This window comes from Mycteria americana, chromosome 4, assembly GCF_035582795.1.
Source record: "Mycteria americana isolate JAX WOST 10 ecotype Jacksonville Zoo and Gardens chromosome 4, USCA_MyAme_1.0, whole genome shotgun sequence".
Lineage (NCBI taxonomy): Eukaryota > Metazoa > Chordata > Aves > Ciconiiformes > Ciconiidae > Mycteria > Mycteria americana.
In genome coordinates, this window is record NC_134368.1 from 76,372,417 (window position 1) to 76,398,538 (window position 26,122).

At 36.2% G+C, this 26,122-nt stretch overlaps 1 protein-coding gene across 1 annotated transcript in view; it reads right to left on the reverse strand.

Moving 5' to 3' along the window:
* The window catches only part of HHIP (hedgehog interacting protein), a 73,970-nt gene that overhangs the window by 12,033 nt on the left and 35,815 nt on the right, over positions 1 to 26,122 (reverse strand). The window contains exons 5-11 of the mRNA XM_075500961.1: positions 11,426 to 11,577; positions 10,814 to 10,987; positions 9,260 to 9,403; positions 8,240 to 8,361; positions 6,084 to 6,207; positions 5,261 to 5,391; positions 4,557 to 4,638 (exon numbers count right to left, since the gene is read on the reverse strand). Coding sequence (XP_075357076.1) covers positions 4,557 to 4,638; positions 5,261 to 5,391; positions 6,084 to 6,207; positions 8,240 to 8,361; positions 9,260 to 9,403; positions 10,814 to 10,987; positions 11,426 to 11,577 — 929 coding nt within the window. The remainder of the gene's footprint in view (positions 1 to 4,556; positions 4,639 to 5,260; positions 5,392 to 6,083; positions 6,208 to 8,239; positions 8,362 to 9,259; positions 9,404 to 10,813; positions 10,988 to 11,425; positions 11,578 to 26,122) is intronic.

Below are 26,122 nucleotides of genomic sequence, written 5' to 3' on the forward strand. Positions count from 1 at the left end.
ATATTGAAATCCAGATCTATAAGGTGTTAGGAGAGGAAGATGAAATCTTCTTACGTGTGCAAGGACACTTACGTAAGCTCTGCCCACTTTTGTAAAAATCACCTGCTGGCTCCAGTGAGCCATCCTGGTCAAAAGAATTATTCATCCCCTTTGGAATCACGGCATCGACAGTGGCAAACACTTAAAACTTCACAGGGGATACAGCACTGCGTGACTGCCCTATCAACTTTTTGGGTTTAATCTCATCTTTTAAATGGAAATCTTTTGCATTGTCCGTCAGTTTGAGTACTCTTCTCTGAATCTCTTTCATTTTATCTATAATTTGCTTAGACATAAAAGTGATCATAATAGAAATATTCTAAAAGAAGTCTTACAGAACCACATTATGGCTGTTCTGCCACCTTCCAAAGTTTATTTTCTTACTTCTTGGTCTGTCCCTGTCTGTGGTTTTCAAAGAACAGCTGGTAATAAAGTTTAAATTACAGCTGATATGAACCATTTCTTATTTGAATATGCATTTTTAGTATTGCCTACAGCTGATTTTCTCCTCTTATCATGCTAGAAAATGACTACTTTTTCTTTTCTAATGGGTTTGTCTCCTTTTTTTCTCTGTTATTGACTAACTGGAATAGTTTGACATATACACATTTTCTATATCACTGTTTACCTAGTTATTTTTCCTATGCATTCATCAATGTTTTGTGATTGATATTAGTATGTATTTATTTGTAGAAACAGAAAGAGAGACAGAAAAATTATAAAACAGAAAGTAGAAAAATAGAAAATAAAAAGTTTTTTTCTTTTTTGGTCAGAAAGACAATTTATAAAATGCTAGTGTTTGCACTCGTCTTCAGGACATCTGACGAACCCTACCTTTTAGTTGAGAAGTATATAAGTCTCTCTCCCTATATTTTCTCATTAGTTCCTAACCCTGGAAAGTAGTTTACTTGTGATAACATTTTTTTATAACCATCAACGAATGGCTAAATTTGTCAGAGACACAGTTTTAACTTAAGAAATTCTTCTTTTGTCTGCTATTTTAACTAATTTACCTAATGCTGATTTTATGTGTTTGTAATTCTTAGGATTTCCCACATCTCCTCCAATCTCAAAGCTAAATAGGCTGGTACCTATACTCTTCACTCTACTCGATTTTGGTAATAGGTAGTATATGTGTATTTTGCAGCACCTCACATACTTGGTTTTTACATTCATTTTTGACTTTTCTGTTTCTGATTTATAACTTCATTGTCTAAGAGCTCCCAAGTACTAATGTATCATTATAACAACCTTGTTACAAAAAGAAGGATTATTCAATTCTGTGCTTTTGATGTGAGGCTATTTAGTTATTGACCTTAAGTATTTGGAGGAACTGAACAAAAGCTTCCTGTGGTACCTTGAATTCTATGTTTCAAACTGCCTTGATGATGGAGGGATTCAGAACCTCTGTGCTGATCCTATTTATTGATTTGTCATACATCACCTCAGTTTAACACCTCTTTTTTTTTGACACACGAAGGACTGTTTTAGGATAGGACTTTCCCATTGCTGATTATTGAAGACTAATGCAAAGGGTTCTCTAGATTACCCTCATCCTCTGACCTTCTAATGTTTTAACCTGCCCACTTCTTTTGAATTTTTTTCTACTGCTAGCAATATCCAAATAGTAGGTTTCTTTCTTAAGCTATATTTGAGACAAGGAAATCAGGGTCATGGTTATGTTTGTGAACAACTTTGATTATGCAGTAGGTTTCTACAAAGATCAAAAGAAACCAAATCCTGCATCTTCATGTAACATTTATTATTTAGAATAGAAGAATAATTTCATAAGCTTGCAGCAGCTTACGAATGACCACTAGCAGAAGAAGATTGGTTTTTGCATGAAGTTATTAATTTCCAGCAAGGGGCTACCACAAGGAATGATAATTTTGTTCTTTTACATGGCCCCATGCATGGAAGGCTCTCTCTGCAAATTGATGAGTCTTCCAGGGGCCACCCTTCACAGGGTTTTGTTAGTAAGTAATGAATTTCTAAGATGTGACAAATCAATACTTTGATGACTTTATTTATACCTGATGCTCATAGCCCACTTGTAGCATCTTTATTGTGTGTTCTAGAGAGCTTACTGTGCTAGGGTTTACACCTATGTTTGATGTATTTGTATGGTGCATACCATGGGGAAGACATTAAAAGGAACAACTAAATATTAGCATGCAAAAAAATATTAGCATGTGAATAACAATTAATATTTTGTTAATAAAGCTTTACATGAACATTTGCCACAGCCACGGAATTTTTAAATTGTTTATATGTGTAATGTGAAATTAGTATGAAATGGTAAATAGAGCTGCAATGCTCTTTTGTGGAAGTAACTCATTATCTTTCACTTAAAAGCCTGCAATGGTGTGAGATTGAAAAACAACACAACTCAGAACTTTGCCTGAATGAAAATTATCCCATGTTTCTAAAAAGCGTTACCAAAACCTATATCCCTTTGCCACAGTCTGTTTAATTTCAACTGTGTACCAATTTACAAAAGTATTTTATAGTTTTCTGGTTACTTTCACCAGTAACCAAACACAGTCTTGACCCTTTTCCATACATGAAAACAGCAACCATGAGTGCAGCAATGGGAGGTCTGGCCTTTCAGGTATGTCAGCTGAAGACCACCCTACTGGAAGAGGTAACAAGAACAAAAAGCTGAGGTCAAACAAGGCAGCTCCATGTAATTAGATACTAATAGTGGATTTAGGGTGTAAAATTCACTCAAAACCGTACACCAACAGACTAAACAATCCCAGTAAGAATGGCAAGTTTTGTTCTAAAAAAAATGTTTTTAATACCAGAAAGCATAAATAAAACATACATAATAACCTTGACTGACAGACTGCACTAACCTGCAGTAACATCTGCTTCCAAATTATTTGCTATAGGTTTGGGATAGTATAACTATAAAACACTGAAACTCTACTGTAACTTACAGTACAGTGTGCATCCAATTTAATGAATTTATTATTGAATTAACTTGTTGTCCCAATAACAATTTTCAGAATTTAAATTCTGACAAGAAAATAAATTCCTCTCTTAAACAGTCAACAGCAAAACCAAAAATGCAAGCCTAACTGTATGTGATGCTAATGGGGAAACATGCTGAAGTAGATGCTGAACAAACAGGCAGTTGCTTTTGCAGGGTATGAAAGAGTCAAAGTAATTAATATGACAAACTTCATTTCTGTTGGCCATTTCATTTTGTGTTAATTGCTGATGCTTTTGCAGGGTGGATGTGGTACCTTTACATACCACAGACCTGGTTTGATAGGGCAGCAAGATCCATCATGAAGAAAATGGTATTTCTCTAGCTAAAGTGAGTATCTGCTAGTCATCTTCCCTTATTGTTGCCGAGGCCCCTGGGTCACGTTGGGGACTGGCTTTTTGCAGTCTTTCCAGATTCCCTAATATTTTCATAGTTCTAGCTGCTCTGCAAAGAACCTGAAAGTGACCACATCTCAAGAAACTCTGGTTTGATAATTTTAATTTATCCTCACCTTACAACTGGTAAATTAGTCTAAATAATTAAACCAATCATATTAATTCTGTGTCTTATAAACCATTTGAGTTGGATTTATAAGCCTTTTGGAAACAGTGCTTTAAGAACTGTTGAAGAATTTAGTGTTTTGGCACACAGGCCAAGGACAGGAGGTTTTCTTCCCTGGTGCTCGAAATCTCCCCAGGGAGAGACAGGTAAATGCAGGGGTATGGAAGGATGTTGAAACCCAGTAAGCAGTGACAATTCACACCCACTGCGGATTCAGTCCTCTGTATTATTCTCCATTGGTGGTATCTCCTATACAACAGAAGAGATGTTTGGGAAAGACTGAATTTGTCCCTCAGAGATTACGGCAAAACTGAAATTGAGGAAGTGAGACTGGAACTGACCGGGGATGGCTTGTTCGCTAGCTAGTACTGTCAAATTATTTTCTGTAGTAGCTTTTCAGTATACAGAGTAGGTATTGTCAGCCAGTAGTAACCTTTTGAGCCAGCTCCTGTTGTGCACTGTCCCACCACAGTGGCAGGTAATGAAGCAGTAGCGCTGGGGAGAATTCCAGCACCTGCCTTCCACTGATGCTGCATAACCTCTGTGGTACCTACAAGTCATTCGGCTTCAGAACTACCAGGAGCATCTTTTACCTGTACTGGTCCATATGGTTCCACATTAAATACGTCTACACTTCTATGAAAACATGCAAAGAATGTGAATCTAGGTGGGAAAGTGGGCAGCATTTAGCATAATGTCAAAGAGTAAAAATTTCCAGAAGTTAGTGTTGGTTACACCTGTGTTGTTCTGACATTCACTTTCTATGAGACAGTGATTACTTTTAGTGAATCTATTGTGCTTGCTGCTGATTTGCTTTTTGGAAGCCCCCTGCACTGAGAATTTCCCTTCTTATTGAATGTCAGTATTGCATAATTCAGCTACATGGAAAGAACTACATTTACCATTTGTTTTTTAACCTGTTGAAGGAAAGACTGATCTTAGTGAGAAATGCGATGCTCACCTTTTTGGGTCAATGATCTTGTAGAGTTTTCCACTGTGAGGCTGTGTCATGCTTTTACTGCTTGATAATATGTAAATCTCACCTGTTAAAGAAACCAATGCAATAAATTAGTTCTCCTTTCCTAAGATGTCAAATACGACTTCTGTGATCTAGCTGTATTTGCAAGATGAGATTAAAAAAACTTCAGAAGAGACACTCATCACTGAAATATACAACAGAATCATTGCTATTTGAAAATTTAAATAAGCACTTTCCCCAAACTGATGCTAAAATGTGAAAGATACTTTATCATGAACAATTTTTGTTTCATATTGTATAGAATTGGTTAAAAAAAAAATTGGGTAGGACGGGAGAAGAGGGGGATTGGTCTGCTCATGCAGTATCTTTGCCCCTTAAGTCTGTAATGTTGGGAATAAAAGCAAGTTGGGAATAAAAGCAATATGACACATCATGTCATAGTGAGTGACACAGTTCACAGAATGCGAGAGACAGTAAGGACCTTTGCCCCTTCCAACAACCCATTCTCTTCTCGGTTCTTCTTACAAGGCTGCTAAGGTGTAGCTGAGAGCAGTGTAGACAGCTTTGGCAAAGGAAAGATAGCCTTCAGATTTCTTCTTTTTAAATATTTACTATAATTTTGAACAGTTCAGCAGGCATTACCGATAAGGCTTATGATTTAATAACATATTTCTTTTTCTATTTACCTAATTCGTCTTCACCAAATCCCAAGACAGGGCCTGAAAAGAAACCTCTACATGAACCGGTGTTGCCAAGACAGAGGGGTTTCTCTTGCCACTGTTTGGTTGCAGGACTCTGTTGCAGTGTTAAAAAATTTCTATATTCAAAAACACATAAAGCAAATTGTTATATTACATTTTGAATAGAGATTTTTCACTGTCCAGATAAATAACTAAGCACTTGCTGCAAGTAGCTCCATAGATACATCTGTGCAGTTCATCATCTTATGATTTCCTGCCTGTTATTTTTCAGATGCTTAAAAAGCACAGCATTTCCCTTCCTGTCATTCAAACATGGCAAAATTGGGTTCAAGCTATACTATATGGCCATTTGTGAATACTGAGCTACTTGGCATCGGAAAACTGCCCATTCATTAAAAAAACATTCATTTTGCTCCATCAGTGATGTTTCCATAAAATCCCCAAAGTTGTCAATGTCTTACCAGTTAGACCTGTTTGGGAAACAGTTCCACGGTTACCATTTATACCCATCATAATGTAAATGATGCATGTAAGTGTTTGCTAACTAAGAACTAAAATCTTAAGAGTGCCATGCTGTGAGTGTCTTTATCTACTTTTTCCCAAGGATCAGATATGTTACATATGTCGCCATTCATTAGAATGCTGTGCTATTTTATTTCCAAATCTAGAATTTAATCTGCATTGTCACACTGCTAAATTAGCAAAGTGACACAATATACAAAACTATTGGTGTTCCTTTATACAGGAACCTCAATAACTAAATATGTTATACGCATTTTTGTTTAAGAGTGAGTTATAAGAAACCTACCCATTGCGATCTCCAAATACATAACTTCCATAGAGTCTTTCAGACTGGCAGCCTCGATAGACAAATCCACCAACCAAGGATCCACTGCTGAATGGTTTGAATTCTAAAAGTGAAGGCTCACTTTCTAAAAAGGAACTACCGTAGCATTAGATCATATGCAGTTTCATATTCTGATTCACATTTATGAAAATGTTATTACTTCAAGAAAAGAGGCTAATTCCATTTAAACATTCCTCAAAATTCAAGACGTGTTGCCAGAAATGAAACATTAAAAAAATCAGAAAATTACAACAAAGGCTGTTTATTAAACAATCTGTTAGGGATTTAGATAGGAGAGGCTATAATTGCTTTCTTCCATGTGCACAGGCTGGGAGAATAAAACTATATAAGAATTAGGTCAGACTTCCATTGAAGTTGATGTGATTACTGCTATTAACTTTTAAGTGTCAATACAGTCTGCAGAATGGATCTCTTGAACTTCAGGAATACAATTAAACCCCCTTCACTGTAAAGTCCTTCCAGTATCTAAAAGCAGAAACTCCAGTGATTTTCAGCAGAACTTGTTTTCAAAGCCATTCAATGGTTTGAGAAACTCTTTCAAAATCACCGTTTTAAACATGGTATGTGTGTTACCTCCCATAAAACACTAGTATTGCTGGCTGTAGCATCTTGTGATAATTTATTTTATGCTGCTGCTGTAGTTGCAGTTCCTACACATACTCTTTTCCTTTTTTACAAAACTGCAGAGTTTAGTCATATCAAAGAATGTCTTCAAGGAAGCTTCAGTGTAGATGTTCCTATTCATGCAATCAAATACTGCTTAGGGTAAAAGTAGGCTCAACTTGACATGCTAACTGCATAATTTTAAATTAAAGCCACAGCCAATAGACCTTTTTGTTTTATAGGAACTTTTTTTTCCGGTTGGAGGGCTATCTGCAAGTCTTTGATACAGATCATTCTACAAGAGTAAGAGCTGAAATTTTATATGGGAGAAAAGGATGATGAGCTCTTTTTATTGAAGCAATTGACCCACAGCCTAGTATTAATATTGGCAAGCTGTTCTGGATAGACACAATATTGCTTTACTCTGCAATAAAGATGCAGTCAAAATTCCATTGGAGCAGTGGTTTACCAAATATTATTCTTTGGTTTGGCTTTTATAAAATGAACACAGAAAATACATGCAATAACTAAAGTGGAACAATTACATTACACCATTGTGTACTATTGTACTAGCCAGCACAGCTGCTTTGCTTTTAAGTAAAGTACAGGTGGGAGAACTACGGATGGGAATGAAATCAGAAGATGGTACATTCCAGGAGATAGACCAATTCTTGATGCCTTTACACACCTTTGGTATTTATCACCTTTTACCACCACAAATTTACAAGCTGTTAAATGGTCAGCCAACGTAGATGATAGCTCAGAGTACTGTGACCTGGCTTGCCTGAACTAGCAAGTGATCTTAGTGAGTATCAGAGTTGAACATGAAACTAAAATTGTGACTGACAATCATACTGATTCAGAGAGCACATGAAACACTTGAAAATTTTAAGTCCCTAATGGAGTATGTTTATCTTTTTGCAATCTAATCTAAACTAGTCGTTTATTATGAAGTAGTAACATAGTGCATTTTTCTAAGTTTTTCATTTTTAGTAACATTTAAACAGAGCTCAGTCATTTCCCTGTTTGGTTGTGGTCTGTTGTTGTCTATCTCACTTTTTCCATTATAGGAGGCACATTACATGAGGTTTCCATTTGGTATCTTAAAAGGTTATTTGTGAGTGGCTAAGAATACATTTTCATCACTTCCTGATATTCCAAAATCTTTTCTTTATGAGCCATCAGATGCAGCAACAGTGAGATCTTTGACAGACTAGAAACTGGCATATTTCTTAAATCGTATTTACATGATATTCTACACCAACAAGAACAACATTGAGTCATTTACATTTTGTTTTGTCTTGCATCTTTTATCTGCTTGTACCATACTTCTCATAAGTTCTATCTTTTGCAGGTTACCTATCCTGTCTATGCAGTAAGTTACCTATCATGGCTATACAGACCTTTATCTATTTTTTTTCTGCTTTCTATTTATTATTCCATAGGCATAGAAACCGACTGTTCCCAGTAGCTTTACCCTGGCTGGAACTTACCATAGTCTTTACCCTTAATTATTTGTAAGATTCTTGCTGAAGATCTGTTCTTTCCATTTGAATCTGAGCAAAGTATAGTTAAATTGATGTTTATATCTGTTGGGTGGCGGTCCACAGCACATCTGTAAAACAAAAAATATAAGAAAATCCATGAGCTAGATGAGCTCATAATGTATAATTTTCTATCAATAGTATGAAGCATCACATTTTGAAGGATTATTGTTTCTTTGTGGCACCTACTCATTTGAGAGACCTGTTTCATACTGAGCCAAAATATCTGAGAAGTGCATCAGATTTGTATACAAGAGATAATATACCTTTCCCATCCCTGCACCATTTTTTATATAATGTGAAGCCAAACTATTTTTTCCTAGTGATAAAATGTACTCTACTCAATAGCACCTCACATGAATAGTGCGTTAACCAAGCTAAATGAGTTGACTTATATGGTGTAGGAATGTTGGACTGTTAAAAAGTCCAAGAATCAACTCCTTATCTGAACAACTTGACTTTCTGAATTTTTTCAAACCATGACTTTAAATGTCACTTCAGTACTACCACCCACCTAATTTGCTGAATTATGTGTTTAGTTGAAGCATTGTTCTCCTCCTTGTTATTGTTTAGATATCACCAGATGTTCTCATTTGTTTTCCACGTGCCTTTTTTTCTCAATCAAGATTCTACTGCTCTAATTTCTCAGATTCCCATCTCAGCTGTACTTTAGCAACTCTCTGCTTTAAGTTACCTTCTTTCATAAAGGTAATCATTTTATTATTCATTAAAACCAAAAATCCTGTACTTTGTTTCTGTCATTTCAATCTTGACTTGTAATAGTTGTGCATTCTCTTCTCCTTCCACTTTGCCAATGTACACTTGTTTCTAACTGGTGGAGGAGTAGAAGTTTTAAAAAGTTCATGACTGCCTTCATTATTAAAATTTTGTTACCCATCTGTATAAAAGATTTCTGGTTGAAAACAGTATCTGCTCCAGACTACTTCAGTTTAATTTTAACTTACTTACCGGCCTGGATTGTGGAGTCCGTGTGCAAAAATCTCAGGAGGTTGGTTTGTGCTATTAAAATGGGGGTTGCTTCGTGGTATGGAATAAGGGACATTGCACAGGTCGGTATTTACATCAAGGCGCAATACAGAACCTGTAAAATCACTGAGAAAGTTGGAGGATAAAATAATTAGTTTTAAAAAGTATTTTACTGGTAGATTTAATCCATATAATACTACAGTGAACCAGCAAAATAAACCACCCACTTTACTGAATAATCACATCTAGATTGGTTTTACGGTACATGCAAGTCCAAAGAATAGTAGCAGAACCTATCAACGATTCAGTTTGGCCAATATGTTGCCTCGTTATGTTCATACTAGAATGCCTCTGACCATGCTGTTGGGAAGCAACTTGATAATAAGAGCAACTTTCCATACATCGACATTGTTTTATGGCTTCAAACATAAAGCTATTAACTCTTTTATACTGTATCTCCTCTAGAGTAACTATGAATATAATCGCTATGTAGTTACATAATGCTTTTTGCTAACACTTTGAATCCTACTCTTGAATTCAATGATTTCTAGGCACAGTAGAATCCAAAGATTAATTATACATTAATTAAAAAAAAAAAAAGGAAAGTAATTGTATTGGTTGAATAGAGATGTTGGTATTTTTGGTAAAGAATCAGAACTTTCTTGTTACATGAAACAGGACAGAGTAAAATGTTTTGCCTTACATTCATGATTGTGATGGAGGAAGGGAGAAGGACAAGAATGTAGAAGGAGTAGAAGAGCACTGAAACTCTTTTTACAAACATGAACAGATGTGATATTTAAATTGATTCCTTTCTGTCTTTCTTCATCATGAATCTGTTGCAGTCTCCCCTTGTTTTACGTTACTTTAAAATCAAGTATTAGAATTGCTCTCTGGTCTTGGTTTTAAGTGTATTCTCACTGCAAAGGGCAGGAGCACCTGCTATTCTGCTGATCCAAAGAGGCCTTTGCGCATAGGAACTCCTTTCAGGTTTGTAAAGGCTCAGTACCACACTTTCTCTAAATTAAGGCAAATGTTGCAACTCTAACAGACCATAATAAAACAGAGGGAAAAAGCAGGTTGAGAAAATCATATAGGTAGAATGAAAGTAGGATTGCTGCATGTTCTCTAGACGTTTTCCTAAGTGATACAGTGTTGTTATTGACTTTGGTATGTGTTAGTGACACTTTTTTAGAATGTTTGCTCAATAAAGTTGTCTTGTTCATAGAGTAGTAGTTTGGAAAAAAGAAGACTAACCTGTGCTTAAATACAATTGCATCTTCTGGTGAGGCCTCCAATATTTAAATGGTTTGATAGCATGCAACTACAAGAAGATGTATTTAAGCAGTAAGACTGTTCTGAAAATCAGCAGTTTGCTAAACCCAGGCACTGAAAATATTGGGATTATGCAGTAAAGGAAGGGGGAGTAAGGTAAGATTTGTCCTGACAACTGCTGATCACTTTTGATTCTGACCCCAAATAGTGTGCAAAACCAGAAGACAATAATAGAATTCATTCCATTGGTAGTTTTTGTACCTTAAACCATCCATCTCCTCCATATCATCTAGAGTGATCATGCCATCTCCAAGAAAAATGTATAGGAAACCATCTGGGCCAAACAGAAGCTGTCCTCCTAGATGTTTTCGATGTAGTTCTGCTACTTCTAAAAACACTCTTGCTGTTCTCATATCAACTTGGTGTGGATTTTTCCTGCAATATAAAGATACGAACACAGTTTTCACAGTTCACTATCATTGTTCTTCTTTCTAAAAATAAACTTGACTTGTTCAAATTACACTTTAAGATGTGGATGTTGTAACTTGGTGGAAAAATGTCAAACAATAATTTCTGAGAAATTTCAATTTTTCAGCATTCACAAAAAAATAATTTGCTGCCTATACACAATAAGTAGGAAATAACTATAATTAAAAATGACAGAATAACTAAAAAAAGCCTTAAAAAGAATAAACCAGTGTACTTACTGGTGTTCCAAAGCTACTGTTTGAAATAAAATCAGCAATAATTTTTCTGCAAGTGCCCAAGTATACACATTGTAAATCTGATAGTTAATTTTAGAAATGGGAAATACTAAAATGAAAAGGTTGCTGAGAAATACAGAATTTGTGAATTTTAGACTTCTACTGATACCTGGATACTGTGTATTCTACGACCCTAAGGATGTGGTCATGAGGTCCAATAGCCCACCGTTCTTGGTTGGTGGTATAAGACACATACAGCTTTCCATTTTTCTTGTAATTGGGATGGAATGCAAGGCTTAACAGTCCTCTTTCATCTCCTCCCTGCAGTCAAATGAAAAACACAAAGAATTGTGAAGTTAATTATGTTCTTTATTGTGTTTCAGCTGGAACCCAAAAAAAAAAAGTTTCTTTCTTGTGGATAATCTTTGCCCAAACTCTTTTATTTCTTATTACTGCACAAAAAGGATTATAAAACATTTCACTTTGGGGAACTCTTTAAGAGTTAGAACAAGGCAATTGTCTTATGTAGTTATCTATGCACAAGTCTCTTACGCCACTTTTGTGGAGTGATTTGTGTATGTAATCTTTGGGAAGCCATGAAGACAAGTTTAAGTGCTGTGAAGAATTCTTTGCTGGGTTACTAGGTTGCTTGTAATTCGTAGAAGACAAATAAAAAGGTCTATAATCAGCAGTCACTTCTAATCCAAGTATCCAAAACCTAAAACACAGTGCTGGCTGCCAACTCCCACTGTCTTGGCAATATGTTTAGAAAACAGTTAAATTGCTTGTGTAATATGTAAACCTTTGTTTTACCCTGGAGGCAGCAACATCAGTTGTCACAACTATGGTGGTCTGTTCATCATAGCTAGTATACTGTAGGTAATAAGCAGCCTTGGTCTCTGTGCAGAGAAACCATAGTTTTACATGTGGTCCTTCAATGGAAAGGTTTTTGTTATTTTTAAAAATAAAAATAGAAAAATCTCCGAGCAACTTTCTTTTGTTATTATGTTTGCCACGAAGATTAGTACAGCTTTATGTTAAGCATCAAATCCATGTAATGTACTGTGACAATGGAAATACCCTGTGTACTTAAATAGAAGGCAATTTTCTCTGGCTTCTAAAAATGTATGTAATATTACTATGGCTAAAATTGCATTTGTGTAAATGAAGAATAAAACTTAGTTCATTTGTTGCTCTTGAGGTAATAGAGGAGAGAGAAGCTGAGGCATAGAAATAACCAGTACATAATTAACAATTCAAATTCAGTTCATATATGTGATTATTCACAAGCTGATAGCTGTTCTGGAGTTTAACTCGGGGTTTGCCAGCCTTTCAAAACTAGTGACTGTTGTAGATCAAGTGCTCCAGCTCTGGACCCATAAGGAGACAAAGTTTTGCAACTCTAACCCCACCCATGATAACTAATTATGAAATTTTAAATTATAAGAGAGAATGAAGCTTTTAAAATGTATTTGCACTTCAGAGTGATGGATGGGCCTGTCTTCCTGTTGAAAGACATCCCGCAAAAGGCCTAACTGGGAAAGTGCACAGCTTTAATTTATTTTAATTCAACATGATTGCCGTACTTCCTTTTTAATCACAACCACCAAAGCGAAACCTGAGTCAGAAATGGAGATGTAAATAGGTCAAGAGATTTCCATACAAAGATACTTGTACAATGAAATCTGGGTCCTGCTAATTTAGAGGCAGCCAAAATTTGCTAGTTTGTTTGCTAGAAAAATTTAGTTTCACAGGGTTATCAGAGAGGTTAGTTTTGAAAGTCTAGTTAGAGCTGCCAAATCAGTTGCAGTCATCATGGATGAAGGGACTGGTAATCCAGCTCCTTCTCCTTTACGAGCCAAAAATAATTCTGCAGCTGAGTCTGAACTGATTGTAGATATTATTGGATGAGATTCTAAGAGTTTTGACCAAGTTGCTCTGATAAAGTCTGAAGCAAAGGGAGGCAAATCAGTTGCTTTGGGAACAGTAAGGCATATTTCAAAGATTCCTGATGAATGATTCTATCTGTTGTGCCCAGACAAAGACAGTCCTATTTCTTCTCCTGAGAGATGAGTTCAACTCATTTAAGGGCCCAGGAATGTCAATGAGTCACACTAGGCCTGCCATTCAAGGTGAGTTATTGAAAGTATTAGTAAGAAAAGATCTTTCTGTTATTAAGCTGAAGATTTCATTTAGCACTTGATGTCATGGGAGCAGTCTCAGTGTGAAAGTGAAGTTGTTGAAAGCATAAACAGGTGAAAATTAAATTAAGAGCTTTTAAAGAAGTACACATGAAGCAAGAATTTGACAAATGAATGAAACACGGGACCTGCAAGGTAGTATGGCAAGTTGTATTCATAGGATCAGGCCAGTATTTCTACTAATTGCTGTCCTGTATGATTCTATTAGACTGCAATATATTACTTGCTTTGTTTGTAGAATGTATCTATTGCTTCCAGAAAAGTCATGCTGCTTTCTGTTTTTCAAAGTGAGCCAGACACACTATGTTCTAAAAAGTCTACTTACTCTTGCATTTAATAAAAAACTTTGGAAATATCCCTCAAAGATACTGAAATCAGTGCAGCATCAAGCCATTAGTTGGCTTATGGTCAACTAGAAATCCAGCTGAGTTTTCCATACTTATTTTTTCTGGTTTTGGAAAACAATTGTTCATGTGTACTTTCAGCTTTATCACTAACTAGCAAACCTGTTGTTTCCAATTAAATCACTGCCACAACTTCCATAGCTTTTGAAATGATCTCTATGGTGCTGGAAAGTATACGGTTTTCTGTAGTGTTACGTTTCTTATGTGGTGAGGTAAATTGAGAGATATGCAGCAAAATCCCTTACGAGCAGTCATTTTGGTACTGTCAAACTGAACAATTATGTACTAAATTTCGAAATTTCAGATTTTCCCTATAGAATAATCCTCACTTTTATTTTTTGTCAACGGACTTTTGATGTATACTGTGAAACCAGCATCGCAGGCTTTATAGTCTTGTCTTGTAGATACCATGTGTCAAATATCTGTATCTTTCTCTTGGCAGCTTAATAACTTCTTGACATCTTTTTAAGTTTCCCCTTAGATGAAACCAGCACCAACAAACCGTAGATGACATAGTAACTCGTATAAGATTCTGCACTACACAATTTGATGGAATAACCATTAACATTTGTCAGTTGATAAGGAAGGGCGAGAAGAATGAGACAAATCTTTGTATTCCATTGAGATGTCTGTTGAAGACAAAGAATGATGGTTGGCTGAAATGAGTGTTAATTACCTAAACATACTGTGGACTGGGGCTAATGTGAAATCTCTGTTGTAACTAAACCTGGAAGCTCACAGTTCCCATGTCTGCCTGTGCAGCTCTTTAGCTTGAACGCTCCTATCTTCTACTCGCAGTAATTGCATGTTTTGTACCAATACTACACTTGTTTCAAAACTGATTTTCCTTGGGCCAGATTATAAGCTTCAGCTGAGGAGTTCTGTGAAAGGAAAAACATTCCTTTAAAAACCAGTTCGGTCTAGTTTAGGACCACAAGCATGAAAATTGTTTAATCAGAATTGTATTATCTTAAGTCAGTACAAAGCCAAGTAAAGATTACTTGTATGCATTAAACTTAAAGTGTTTCTTTACTTTTAATTTTTAAATGGTTGGTTAGGTACATTATGTCAGTTCTAAAAGTATATTACACCAGTCAGTGTTCTCAACTGCAGTATATTTTTAATATTTCTTTTTGCATTGTAATTTCTGTTGTAATATATTTATACTTGTAAAAATCTGAAACAACTGCACAACACGATCTACTTTGTATTTTGACTAACATTAAGAGGAGTAATTGTTGCACATGAATACTGGATTTTTATAGAAAGGTGCTATTTTCACATAAGCACTCCTTAGAAGTGGGCTCTACTTTCAATCTATGTGTTTCCAAATGTACTCTGGTATGTCTCTGATATTATATACAGAAGTATTATTATATTTTTAAGGTATTACACTTTTTCTATAATACAGAAACATATGCTGCAGTTATTTTTAAGACACGCTGCCATTTCATTATGTCAATATATGTATTATTTCCTATAGTAAATGTAGAGAAATACACAGGAATGCCTTAACTGGTATTGTGAACTATTTCATTTAAAATAGATCATATTGTAAGCATGACGCTTAATTACGTAACCTTAATAGTAATTAATTCTAGTAAGCAAAACCAGACATGACCATTTATTTCCATTACTCTGTGTGGCTTAATAGTAAACAATATAGGCAGCAGATTCTGAGTTTTCCTTTAAAATTGATTTCACAATTCACTCATATAAAATAGTGATATTTATACTTAACAGTTTTTTCATCTGGACAATCCCACTCTCATGTTGGAAATGAGTAGCAACCTTTTTTAAGAGGGGTTGTACTTAAAATAGGTATATTCAACAGTCATTTGTGACTTAAAATATTAACTCTAATGTAATGTCTTTATATCATTTGTTTTCACCTATTATTACAGAGCAAATGCTGGGTAACTTGTTGAGGAAGTATGATCACCCTTAATTTAGTTTATTTCCTGTGTAATAAATACCATAAGTAATATGCATTACCATGTGTTTGATCTTAAGGAGTTTTATTTGTAAAAGACATGGGGGAAGCGGTCATGGAACATCTAAAATCTCTTATCAGGCAGTACCATATGAACTCTTCAGAAAGGGATTTCTAATCAGGACATCCCAAAAGAATCTCTGCTTATTTGAACCTTCCTTTACCAGATCTTACTGTAGGGCTGAAGATCAATGTCAGGTATTTTTCTCAGCGGGAAGTGTTTGCTTAATCAACACGTTTTGGAAATTTGGTCCCAGCACAGGACAGAAACTTGACTACAGCAGAAGTAGAAACCAGCAAAATATCTGCTGCAAGGGCACACCTTGCCTTTCAAAGCTGCATCGGCTACTTTGAGAAACACAAGGGGGAAGTGTCTCTGGCAGGTGAAAGGGGACAACAAATACAGAATAAGAAAACCAGAAATTGATTGGGCTGTAGGTATGGTATAGGAACAGAGCTCCTATAGACCTCTTGGGTGTGGAGAACTCAAGTGCTTTGCTGTCTGAACATCTGTGGGGCCTGAGGCCTCTGGCAAGGGAAGAATTTGTAACATAAGACATTTACCTTAGGGAAAAATAATTATACTGATGTCATGGCTCAGTATAGTATGCATACTAGACCCTATCTCCAAAGCATTTCCTTTTTGCTGTTGTGCCGCAAAGCTTCATTTTTTTTTCTTGTTTGTAAAGGGCTTTGCAGTTACCTAAGGATTTTTTTAAGCATGTTCAATATTTGTTACTGATTTTAACAAATGCACTATTTTAATACTTCACTTTAAAATAACTCTAGATACAGGAATGCTTTACAATTAAATTTATACAGGAAAAATACTTAGAGGGCCATACTCTTACTTGGAATTTAAGCACAAATCCTAAGTTAGAAGTGAGAGGTGTTTTTTGTTCAGTTAGGTGCAGGGCAGGATTTGGCTGAAAATCATTGATGGCCAAAGTGCACCCATCACAAAGTTGTCTGCTCTGATGTTTGCAGTGATATTTAAAAGCTCATTTTTTTTACAGGACAACTGAACTCTCAATAAAGTAAAGACATGCCACTCCTTTAGTGCCCAGTGGGTCCAAAAATCAGACCTATCAAAAGGTAGTAACAAGGTGATTCATAAGACCAGTTCTGCATGGATTTTGAATGAGGCTTCTCTGCACTTGGGGAAAAGTCAGAGTACCTATTCATAGGAATTACACACACACATTTGTTATGCAGCATAGTTTTCCAGCAAAAGAGCTCTGGAGTGGCCACAACCTGAACAGAAGTAAATAAAAATGGTTTGAGATCTAAAGATAGCACTGGAACTTAAAACCTAATTCTTTTTTTCTTCTTACTTCTGTTGCAGCAAAGATAAAATTTTGACATGGCCTCGATAATTTTTTCTTTTCCTTACCTTCATAGTCCTTTGAAGATACCAGTCACTAAATGCAGGACCTTTCACTTCTAGTACTAGTCCTCTGTACTTATTTTTTTAATTCCTCAACTCCAGATTTTGCTGTTCTGCTGGGCAAGTCTTTAGTTTAATCCAAATGACAATCCTCGTCCCCTGATAATACAATTCTTTCTTCCCGTCCTCCTAAAGAAAGTATATGAAACTTATAAATGCAGATACCAACCCAACACAAACCCACAGCTTGCCTCCTTCACACTCTTCTAGTAAGACATGAATCCTGCTTTGACAACTCTCCCAATTATTGGTTAGAAGCAGCTAAAAGCATTGAGACTGCCAAGAGCCAGCCAATAATTGAGAGGTTTGGGGCAGAGTGACATACGACTGTGAGTGTGCTTGCAAGGAGGTGGCCATGAGCCCATGTGAGGTCTGCATCTGGACTGAGAAACTTTATGTACTGCACTGCTTTAGGAGAATTGGAATAACAGAAGACAGTGGAAATCAGTCCCGGAAGAGGGAGATTCAAATAAAGACCAGATGATTATTGCATTCAGTAAAGCTGGCTCAAGAAGGTGTGAATTACACACTTTCCTGCACCACAGAGGCCTCTTGAGCTGTAAGCAGCATTCATCCTCTGGGAACACAGGTGGTGATTCCACCTCTGTCCCCAGCTGGATTTATTTTCAAGGAAGCTTTACATTCCATCAGCAATTCAGTGAGTGGTTCCCCAGCGGAGGCCACTAAGGGAAGGTAAAAAATAAGCATGCTCCTTCTTATTTCCCTGGCACGCCACCACTTTCTGCTCTTTATTTATTTATTTATTTGGCATATCTGCTTTTTGGTTAAAATACAGATCTAATGGCAGAGAGTTGTCAAAAGAGTTTAAGAATTATAATTCAATACATAAGTTGCTTTTATATGGCATGACATTTCATCCAATCACTGCTGCTTTTGCATTGCTAAAGATAAAAATACGCTATAGAAAAATGAAAATCTTACTACGGTGCAAAGATCTCCCTGGGCTGCTAAATTAAGACTTTTCATAAATGTCCGCAAAAAAGTCTACAGCACTTTAAAATGAGCTGTAAGACCTTTTTTGTGCTGAGAGAGGGAAAAAAAAGAGGATGTATGGTGACACATAGCAAATTTGACAGTGCTTATGTAAAATGAACCAACCTACAACAAATTCTATACTCCAATAATTGAAAACAAATTCATGCTGTTTTACCGTGACCACTTTATATGGAAATTTAGGGATATAATTCAGAACAGAATAACAGTAATTATCATACTCTCTGCATTAAATTAAAACCAGAAATGTTGATCTGTCTAATTGCAGGCATTAAAAAATAACTAGTTTCAAAAAAGAGAGATGCAAATGGAAAGATGCCCTGATGACATTACTCTGTCTTACCCACAATTCTGCCTTTCTCCTTTGGCTCTCAGTAGTGAACTGTTGTCTATTAAAGCAGATACTCGCTTTTTCTGGTTGCAAGGGGAATGTTACATTCACATGAGCTATGTATTTAAATATTGTGGGGCGGGGGGAGAGAGCAGCAAACCACAGCCAGCTTGAAGGAAAAAAGCTACAGATTTCCACTGAGATTGGTCCCCATGTCTTTACTGTTGCCTGTATGCTAATGAATATTAAAACTTGCTCAGCAAGTGCTAAAAGTAAGGTGCTAGCAGTCTGCATCTTGCAAAAAAAAACCAAAAACAAAAACAAAAACCCACACCTTAAACAGGATACCTTTTGCCTGGGTAATAAAGGACTAGAGGCGCTTCATTCAGTCCACACCGTTTGTGTTTTTTCCTCAAGCATCAGCTGCGGTAATCACTCATGTTTGCAACATAACCTAGATTAAACTGTGGTGCTTATGAGCCTGGCTCTGTCACTGTTTTAAGAGAAGAGTGAGTTCAGTGGCTTATCAAAATTATACTAATCTTCACAGTAAAATATAAAGGTACTCTTCTTCACTGAAGGCTATTTCTTTAGCAGATTTCTAGCTTTAGTCATTAAGGCTCTGAAGGTACTTAGCAAAGGTTGTAAAGTGTTTTCTGCAAGATATTTCAAATTGCCTTTTCTTCTTATTTTAAGAAACTGGAAAATCGTATGATCTGAATGGGTTTTGGTAGGGGAGTAGGAGGCAATTTGGAGGACAGAAGTTCAGGTGACATAAAAACACAGGCCAGAGACAGGAAGCATATGAAAGGTTAACTGTAATTGATGCTTGTATTCCACCTATCACCTTGTCTCGGATTCTCTCCTGAAGGCAGAGCCACCACGTAGAGTGTGAGGCTTGCCTGCAGGCACTGGAAGATGGGAACACCACTATTTTTCAGTTGCCAAAGAATGCGTGTGCAAATTCTAGAGATAAAGCAAATGCTATTCTGTTCCCTAATATCCGAAGAACTTTTGGACTCTGAAATCTGGATGCATGGAGAGGCATATTTCAGCCTATACTTAGCATCAGCATTCAGCATAGTTTTGATAATGATGTGTCATATCTTCAAAGCAAATGCTGGTTGCGTATGTTGCTTGTTTTCTCAGTAGATGATTATGCTAAATGTAATAGGCAAAATCAGAATTTGTATTCTTAGAAGCTCTGTAAGTATTCTTCAACGTTTTACAAGTAGACATACAACAGATCTACTGGATGAAGGTTAGACAACTATCTTAAGTCTATTTACTCAAATTTTAAAATTGTTTATACCTATGTTCTTTGTCCATTCAGTTGTTCCAAACAGTAAACAGTCTTGTCTTATTGGCACAAATGCAAACAGAAAATCAATTTAGAGGTCTAGCATCTGCTACTGAGTTTTAAGCTTCCACATGTGAGCATGGAAGTGTATTTGTTATCCAAAATCAAACTGTTTGAAATATAAGGACTGCACTTGTTGGAGTCCTGACACAAAGGCAGCTAGAAAAAAAAGAAAATGCTATTACTGCATTTTTTCAACAAAAACTGTGCATGTGCATCATGTTTTGTACCTGGGTCAGAAATATATTTAAACACCAGGACTCTCACATTTCTGAAAAAGCACTGAATGGGAGCTGGGAAGAAAAAAGCATTTGAATTCTCTGATACTGCCCAGGCGGTTTTCTCACTGGTACTTTGCCAATGCCTTTGGCCTCACGGTGCCTCAAGAGCTGTGCAGCCCAAGGGCATAAAGGCTAGCAGGCAACTTATCTGCACTGCTGCAGTTAAGCAACAGCTTGGATTTCAAATACTGACGCGACTAATCAAATAATTTGAGTTCTTTCAGTAAGTCATAAGAAATATATAGAATTTGCCAGTTACCTGAAAACAAGGAGCAAATAAATCCAGAGAAATCCAGATTTTTCCACAGACATTTTGTGAACACCAGAGGAAGCTAAAATAATCAAGCATTTTTGTGCTTGATCTCGTCTTTACCTCTCAACTAAAATAGTGAAAAAATATTAATAATTTGAAGAGAGACATGAATATTTTTATGAAATGTGCCAAGTGGAAAAACCAGGTTGGTGGAGGATATACGGTTTGCTCTTCATGACTAGAATCTGTATATAAGAGGAGAATGATGGCAATCCACAGCCGTGTTGACAATTCAGACATACAGGAAATACCCTTGTAGGAAACTAATACCATCTGGGTTTGGCCCAAGATGTGTGAATGAGAAATATGTTTCTTGTTGAGAATGCAAAGATAGTTTTGGACATTGCAAAGAAGGAATGCGTTAAGCATGCACAGTTATAAAAATGAAATAGGGTGAGGCATTGCATGCATATGGAATAATTAGAGGAATATGTTTGTGTGCGTCAATAGCTGATGCAGACTTAGAACTTCAGAATTCATTTGTCCTAAGACAACCAGTAAATTACTATGAAAAATGTCTTCAGTATAAATGGCCAGGACCTTTCTGAATAAAAACAGTACTCGAAAATGCTGATTTGTCTAAGCCACTGTGTTCCCTGATAGAAAGGGAGGTTTGCTTGTGACACGTGTTGTATTTTGGGGAAAAAAGTAAAATAGTTTTTAAATTGTTGAAACATCCAGTTCTAATATTTGTAAAACTGGGAATTTGGATTATTTCAGTGAGTTGTTTTCAGTTTAGAAATTAGTTTTAGTTAAAAGAATGTCAACACTGAAATGGAATATTTCATTTGGCCCTTCCTGAGAACCTTTCAGTCCACACTTGGTGAGAGTATGTTTTCAAAATCTCAGAATATTCTCACTCCTCTCTATCCTGTTCTTGCATTAACTGTCTGAGATTTTAGTGTCTGTTCTTGGCATAGGAAGGCTCTTTGGTTTCTAACGAAGCCATTGCCAGCATTCTGAGGTTCCTGAGACTCGCTGCCTGCGGGATGGATTTTTGCCTCTCCCTTGACACCCTCATCTACTTGTGAAAGCCCCAGCAGTGCTGATTTTTCTGTTATTTGTGAGGCTAATGAATGCCTTGCATGGACAGGAAAAAGTTCCAGGCTCTCTTTTTGGTGTGCATTTGACTTCTCCAGACTAGCCTTTAGTACTATCGTCCTTTCTCTAAGTTCAGGCTCTAAATGCTCTTTTTAAAGAAAATTATTGAGAAGATAAAAGGTTTTCTAGTCTTTCATGTCTGTCAAGATCCTGGATTAACCCTGTTCCAGGTTCAAAGGCATTCATTATACAAATTACCTGTTCCTTAACTGAGCAATGCTCATACGATGCTCAGGCAGTAAACTCTCTGTTATTGTATCTTGGTCTTCATTTGTTTTTCAGCAGATTTTTGACATACCTGAAAAGGATTATTCTTATCATTGCTAAACACTGCTGGAGACATCTATTTAACATGTATTAATTGTTTTAGTGCTTACCCAGAAGGCACAATGCAAAAAAAGATGGAAAATGAAAGTGGCCATTTTGATTCTTTTATTTTCCATTCTTTTTTAGTACACGTTGAACATGCATAGCACCTGAGATCTTTGGACAGGATGATCAAAGTCTATTGAATCAAGTGTTATTAGTACGCTAATGGCACACCATCGCATATCTTTGATTGATGGATTACATTCAGGTTGACGTGGGCTATCTGAAGAAGCAGGCAGGCTAGAGGTATGAACAGCAGCCCATTACAGAGTCCATTGCAACTGCAAGTTTGAGCAGATCAGCAGGGTTGAGTTCTGTGCTTGCCAGCTAATAGACTATGAATGTATGACTTGATGGTAAATACATTCCTTGTTCTTTGAAAATGAATTATTAGTACCTCTTTCAGCTTCATTATAGAATTGTGTTATATTAGTTCATCCCTTGCTAGGCTGTACACAAAGCATTGCTTTCATTTGCATCTACTGTGGAACGTGCACATCTGCCTTTCAGGTGAGAATTTATGACTGTGCAAGGCTTGACTTTTCCAAGCTGTTTATGCTTATGTGTTATGCATATACTCACTACATACACATATAAACATACACATGCATCCAGCATTTAGGTGAACACAGATTTCCTTGTCCCTGTAGTTTAAATTTTCATCAAATTTAATTCTTTTTTGTAGTCCCAAAAGCAGAACGAGTCAATATAAACAGTGCACACATGCTTGATTTGCATATCTTAAGGCTTAAATAAATGGTGTTTGAACTACCTAAAATAATTTATTTTATAGTATAGAATAAGTTAATATTGTTATGTGTACAACGTTCCAATGTTGGGGAAAAAGGGTTTCGAAAAATGTGCATTTCATGTATGTGCCTGTGTTTTTTAAAGAACTCATTAAATTATGGTTGTACTACGTATTTTAAATATTGACATTTCTGAGTGGGGTTTAATTTTTATACTGCCAAGCGTTGTAAATTCCTGTTTTGGATCCTGAGGATTTTGGTGGAGGTGGAAAACCACTAATAATTTCTTCTTGTTCACGCAACTTGTATTCACTTGCATGTTTTAACTTGAAGCAGACCTTTTCTGTTGATGCTGATAACACTGTTCTGAATATAAACCAAACTCCTTTGGAGTAGGAAAGAATAAAAGTTCCTCTAAGTAACAGCAATGATAACTACCTTAATATAAGATTTTGTTTCATAAGGCCCTAATTCAGTAAGTATTTAGGCACATGCCCAAACTCCACTGATTTTTTTTCTAGTGCAAAACAGGATCCCATGAGGCAGCTGATTCTCTTCACTTCAGAGTTTACTTGACTTTTGGTGTCAGTAAATGAGATCTGATACAATGGCAATGAGGGAATTTATCAATGAAAAATGCTTCTGATTGAGGGGGGAAAAAATTACTGGAAAAAATGGAGACTTTTCTCTTAATGAATCGGGCCGTGAGATTTCATAAAGATTTTTTTATGGTCTGTAGCTAATGTGGTGGTTATGCAGCTAAAGGCATTATCTTCACATCATTACAATGAAACGTAACACTGGTATCCTTGACTTTATTAGCCAGGCTGCATTGGTATCTGACGTTATATATTTCCTATTATAAATCTAAATAAGAACTTACATTGACCTGCATGAGACCAAACATTAAACAATTTACTAAGATTACAACTTTGAAAGGGAACTTAAAAAAAAAAAGTCTTTTAGACCACCAAGAAACAACCATAAATTTAAGGAAATATGAGGTTTCCACCATGTGACTTCCCCTGCAGAGTTATGCAACAGACTGCTGTTACTTAAAGGTCATACATAAAAAATTTATGGTACATTTTTTAAGAGATTTATAGTGTTTCTATTTATACAACTTATATGTCAACAATTTAAAGGTATAGTATACTAAAATAACAAATTAAAGTCTAATCCCTTTGAATCCTTGATAAAATAGAATGCTCTAATATGTCACATATAAAAGAGGTTTAATAAATGTATCCGTATTAATTGATGTGGTATGTGTGATGTAATGATTAGCTGTTTATTATATATTACAGATCATTTGTTCATTTTTATCCTGAAAATCATTTGCAAATGGGGTTGATTAGGGCAGCATTCTTTGTCGCATAGGCCCATTACATGGTGGTGTAACTCTCTTTAGAAGAGCTCTGCAAATCAGTCTCAGAACTAACATTCTTTCAGCGTTGAGATGAATTTTGACATTGATACTATCTAGACCTCTTGTTTTGGAATATCTTTGAACTCAAATACATATCATTTACCCAACATGTCGTTGGATTCTCTGGAAGTAAAAATTTGTAGCACTATATAAAGTTACCACCCCTTAGTTATTTGCTGAACTTTATTTGCTTTGCGCTGAGATGAAGTGGGAGCAGTTACACAGTACTCAGCCTTAGCTGAGGCAAGAGAATGACAAAGGAGACTGAGAGGGGGTAATTTCTCAAATCACTAGAGCTGCTTTACTAGTAGGGTTTGAACTCAGCCATAGAAGTCACATTTTCAACCTTGCCTTTGCACACTTAACCCATATACTTATGTACATTTATGTGGGAGTTGAGACCGCAAATGCATCGTTTTACGCCAGGAGTCGGAGCTGTATACGCAAGTCTGGCGGTGATTATTGACGCTAAATGCATCCCTGAATTTTGCATATTAAAATAATCCATGAATACGAAGCCTCCATTAGGGCACAGTATTTAAGTACCCTAATGTGTGTAAGCACTTTGACACCATAAATACTCATTTCTCATGAAAACAAGTCTTCAAAGATAAACAAAAGTCCCAGTACATGAAACACCTATGAACATGCTCAACCATAAACACTTTGATAATTCCATTGCCTTTGAGGTCAAATATAATCACAGTGCTGAATGGGACAATAGCATTTGGAGAAAGATACTAATATGGTCAAGGAGATTTGTCTCTACCTGGTATTGTGGCCTAATCTTGTCCTCAGTAAAGAACCTAAGAATGCAGTCTGGTGGTGCTATGTTCCTAAAAATAGGGAGGGGAATTCTCCACAAGAGACAGCCTTTGGGTTGCTGTGCCGCCCACCAGGTTTTAGTTATGGAGTCTCTACTGACTTGAATCATCATATCTAGTCCCTTGATGACTCTCACAGTATTTCTGTAGGGATGCCCTTTGTCTGGGCATGAAAAATGTTTCTTGCCTTGCTGTGGAGATACTGTTCTATTGGTCTCCTTGGCTACTGCTGTCTCCAGCTCCAAAGATAACATACAATGCCTGAGCGGCCCTTCAGAGCTGGAGCTTATACAGTACTTCTCAGTAAGAGGTCCTCAATAAAATTACCCAATAGACCTTTGCAAAAAGTACTTGTGCAACCCTGGATTACTGCGTTTTTTGCTGTAAAATAGAGTTATACTGGTTCTGCGGATTTTGGATGTTTCTAAAGTTGTGGCACCCTGTGATTTGCCTTTGCTGACTGAAGAAACATATCACTATTCCTAAGCTGGTCATCACCCCTTCATCAGCATAATTCCTTTTCATAGTAAGAAACTGTTGTAAAGAAATTTGGCTACAACTGTTCCAGCAGAGTTTATAGGTTCATAGGCCAACCCAAGCAGCAATTAATTTAAAAGAAGATGTGATCATTTCCTATCTTTTATGAGCATTAAATAATACAATTTTTTTTCTTTTGGACAAAAAATATTTGACATGTCAAATGACTAGAATAAGAGCTGATAGTATCTATGGTATTTTTAAATACTAGTATCTTTTACAAATAAGAAAATCACAAAGTGTTAGAAAAGAATAATGGGTATGGCATTTTAAAAGCTCTTTTTCTTTATAACTGTAAGTCTAGAGTTTCAGAGAGAAAACACTAATAAAAATTAGTCAGTCATCATTATGATGTCATTCTCATAATTTCCCTTGAAGTAAACTAGCAAGTACAAATAATATTTGTAATGTCTGACATCATCTATGTAGCTTTCCATTGCTCAGACTTTGGGTTAAATTTAGTGATGTTTCCCATTTGTTAGAGAGAACACCTTCTGGGTGGAATGGATTCCA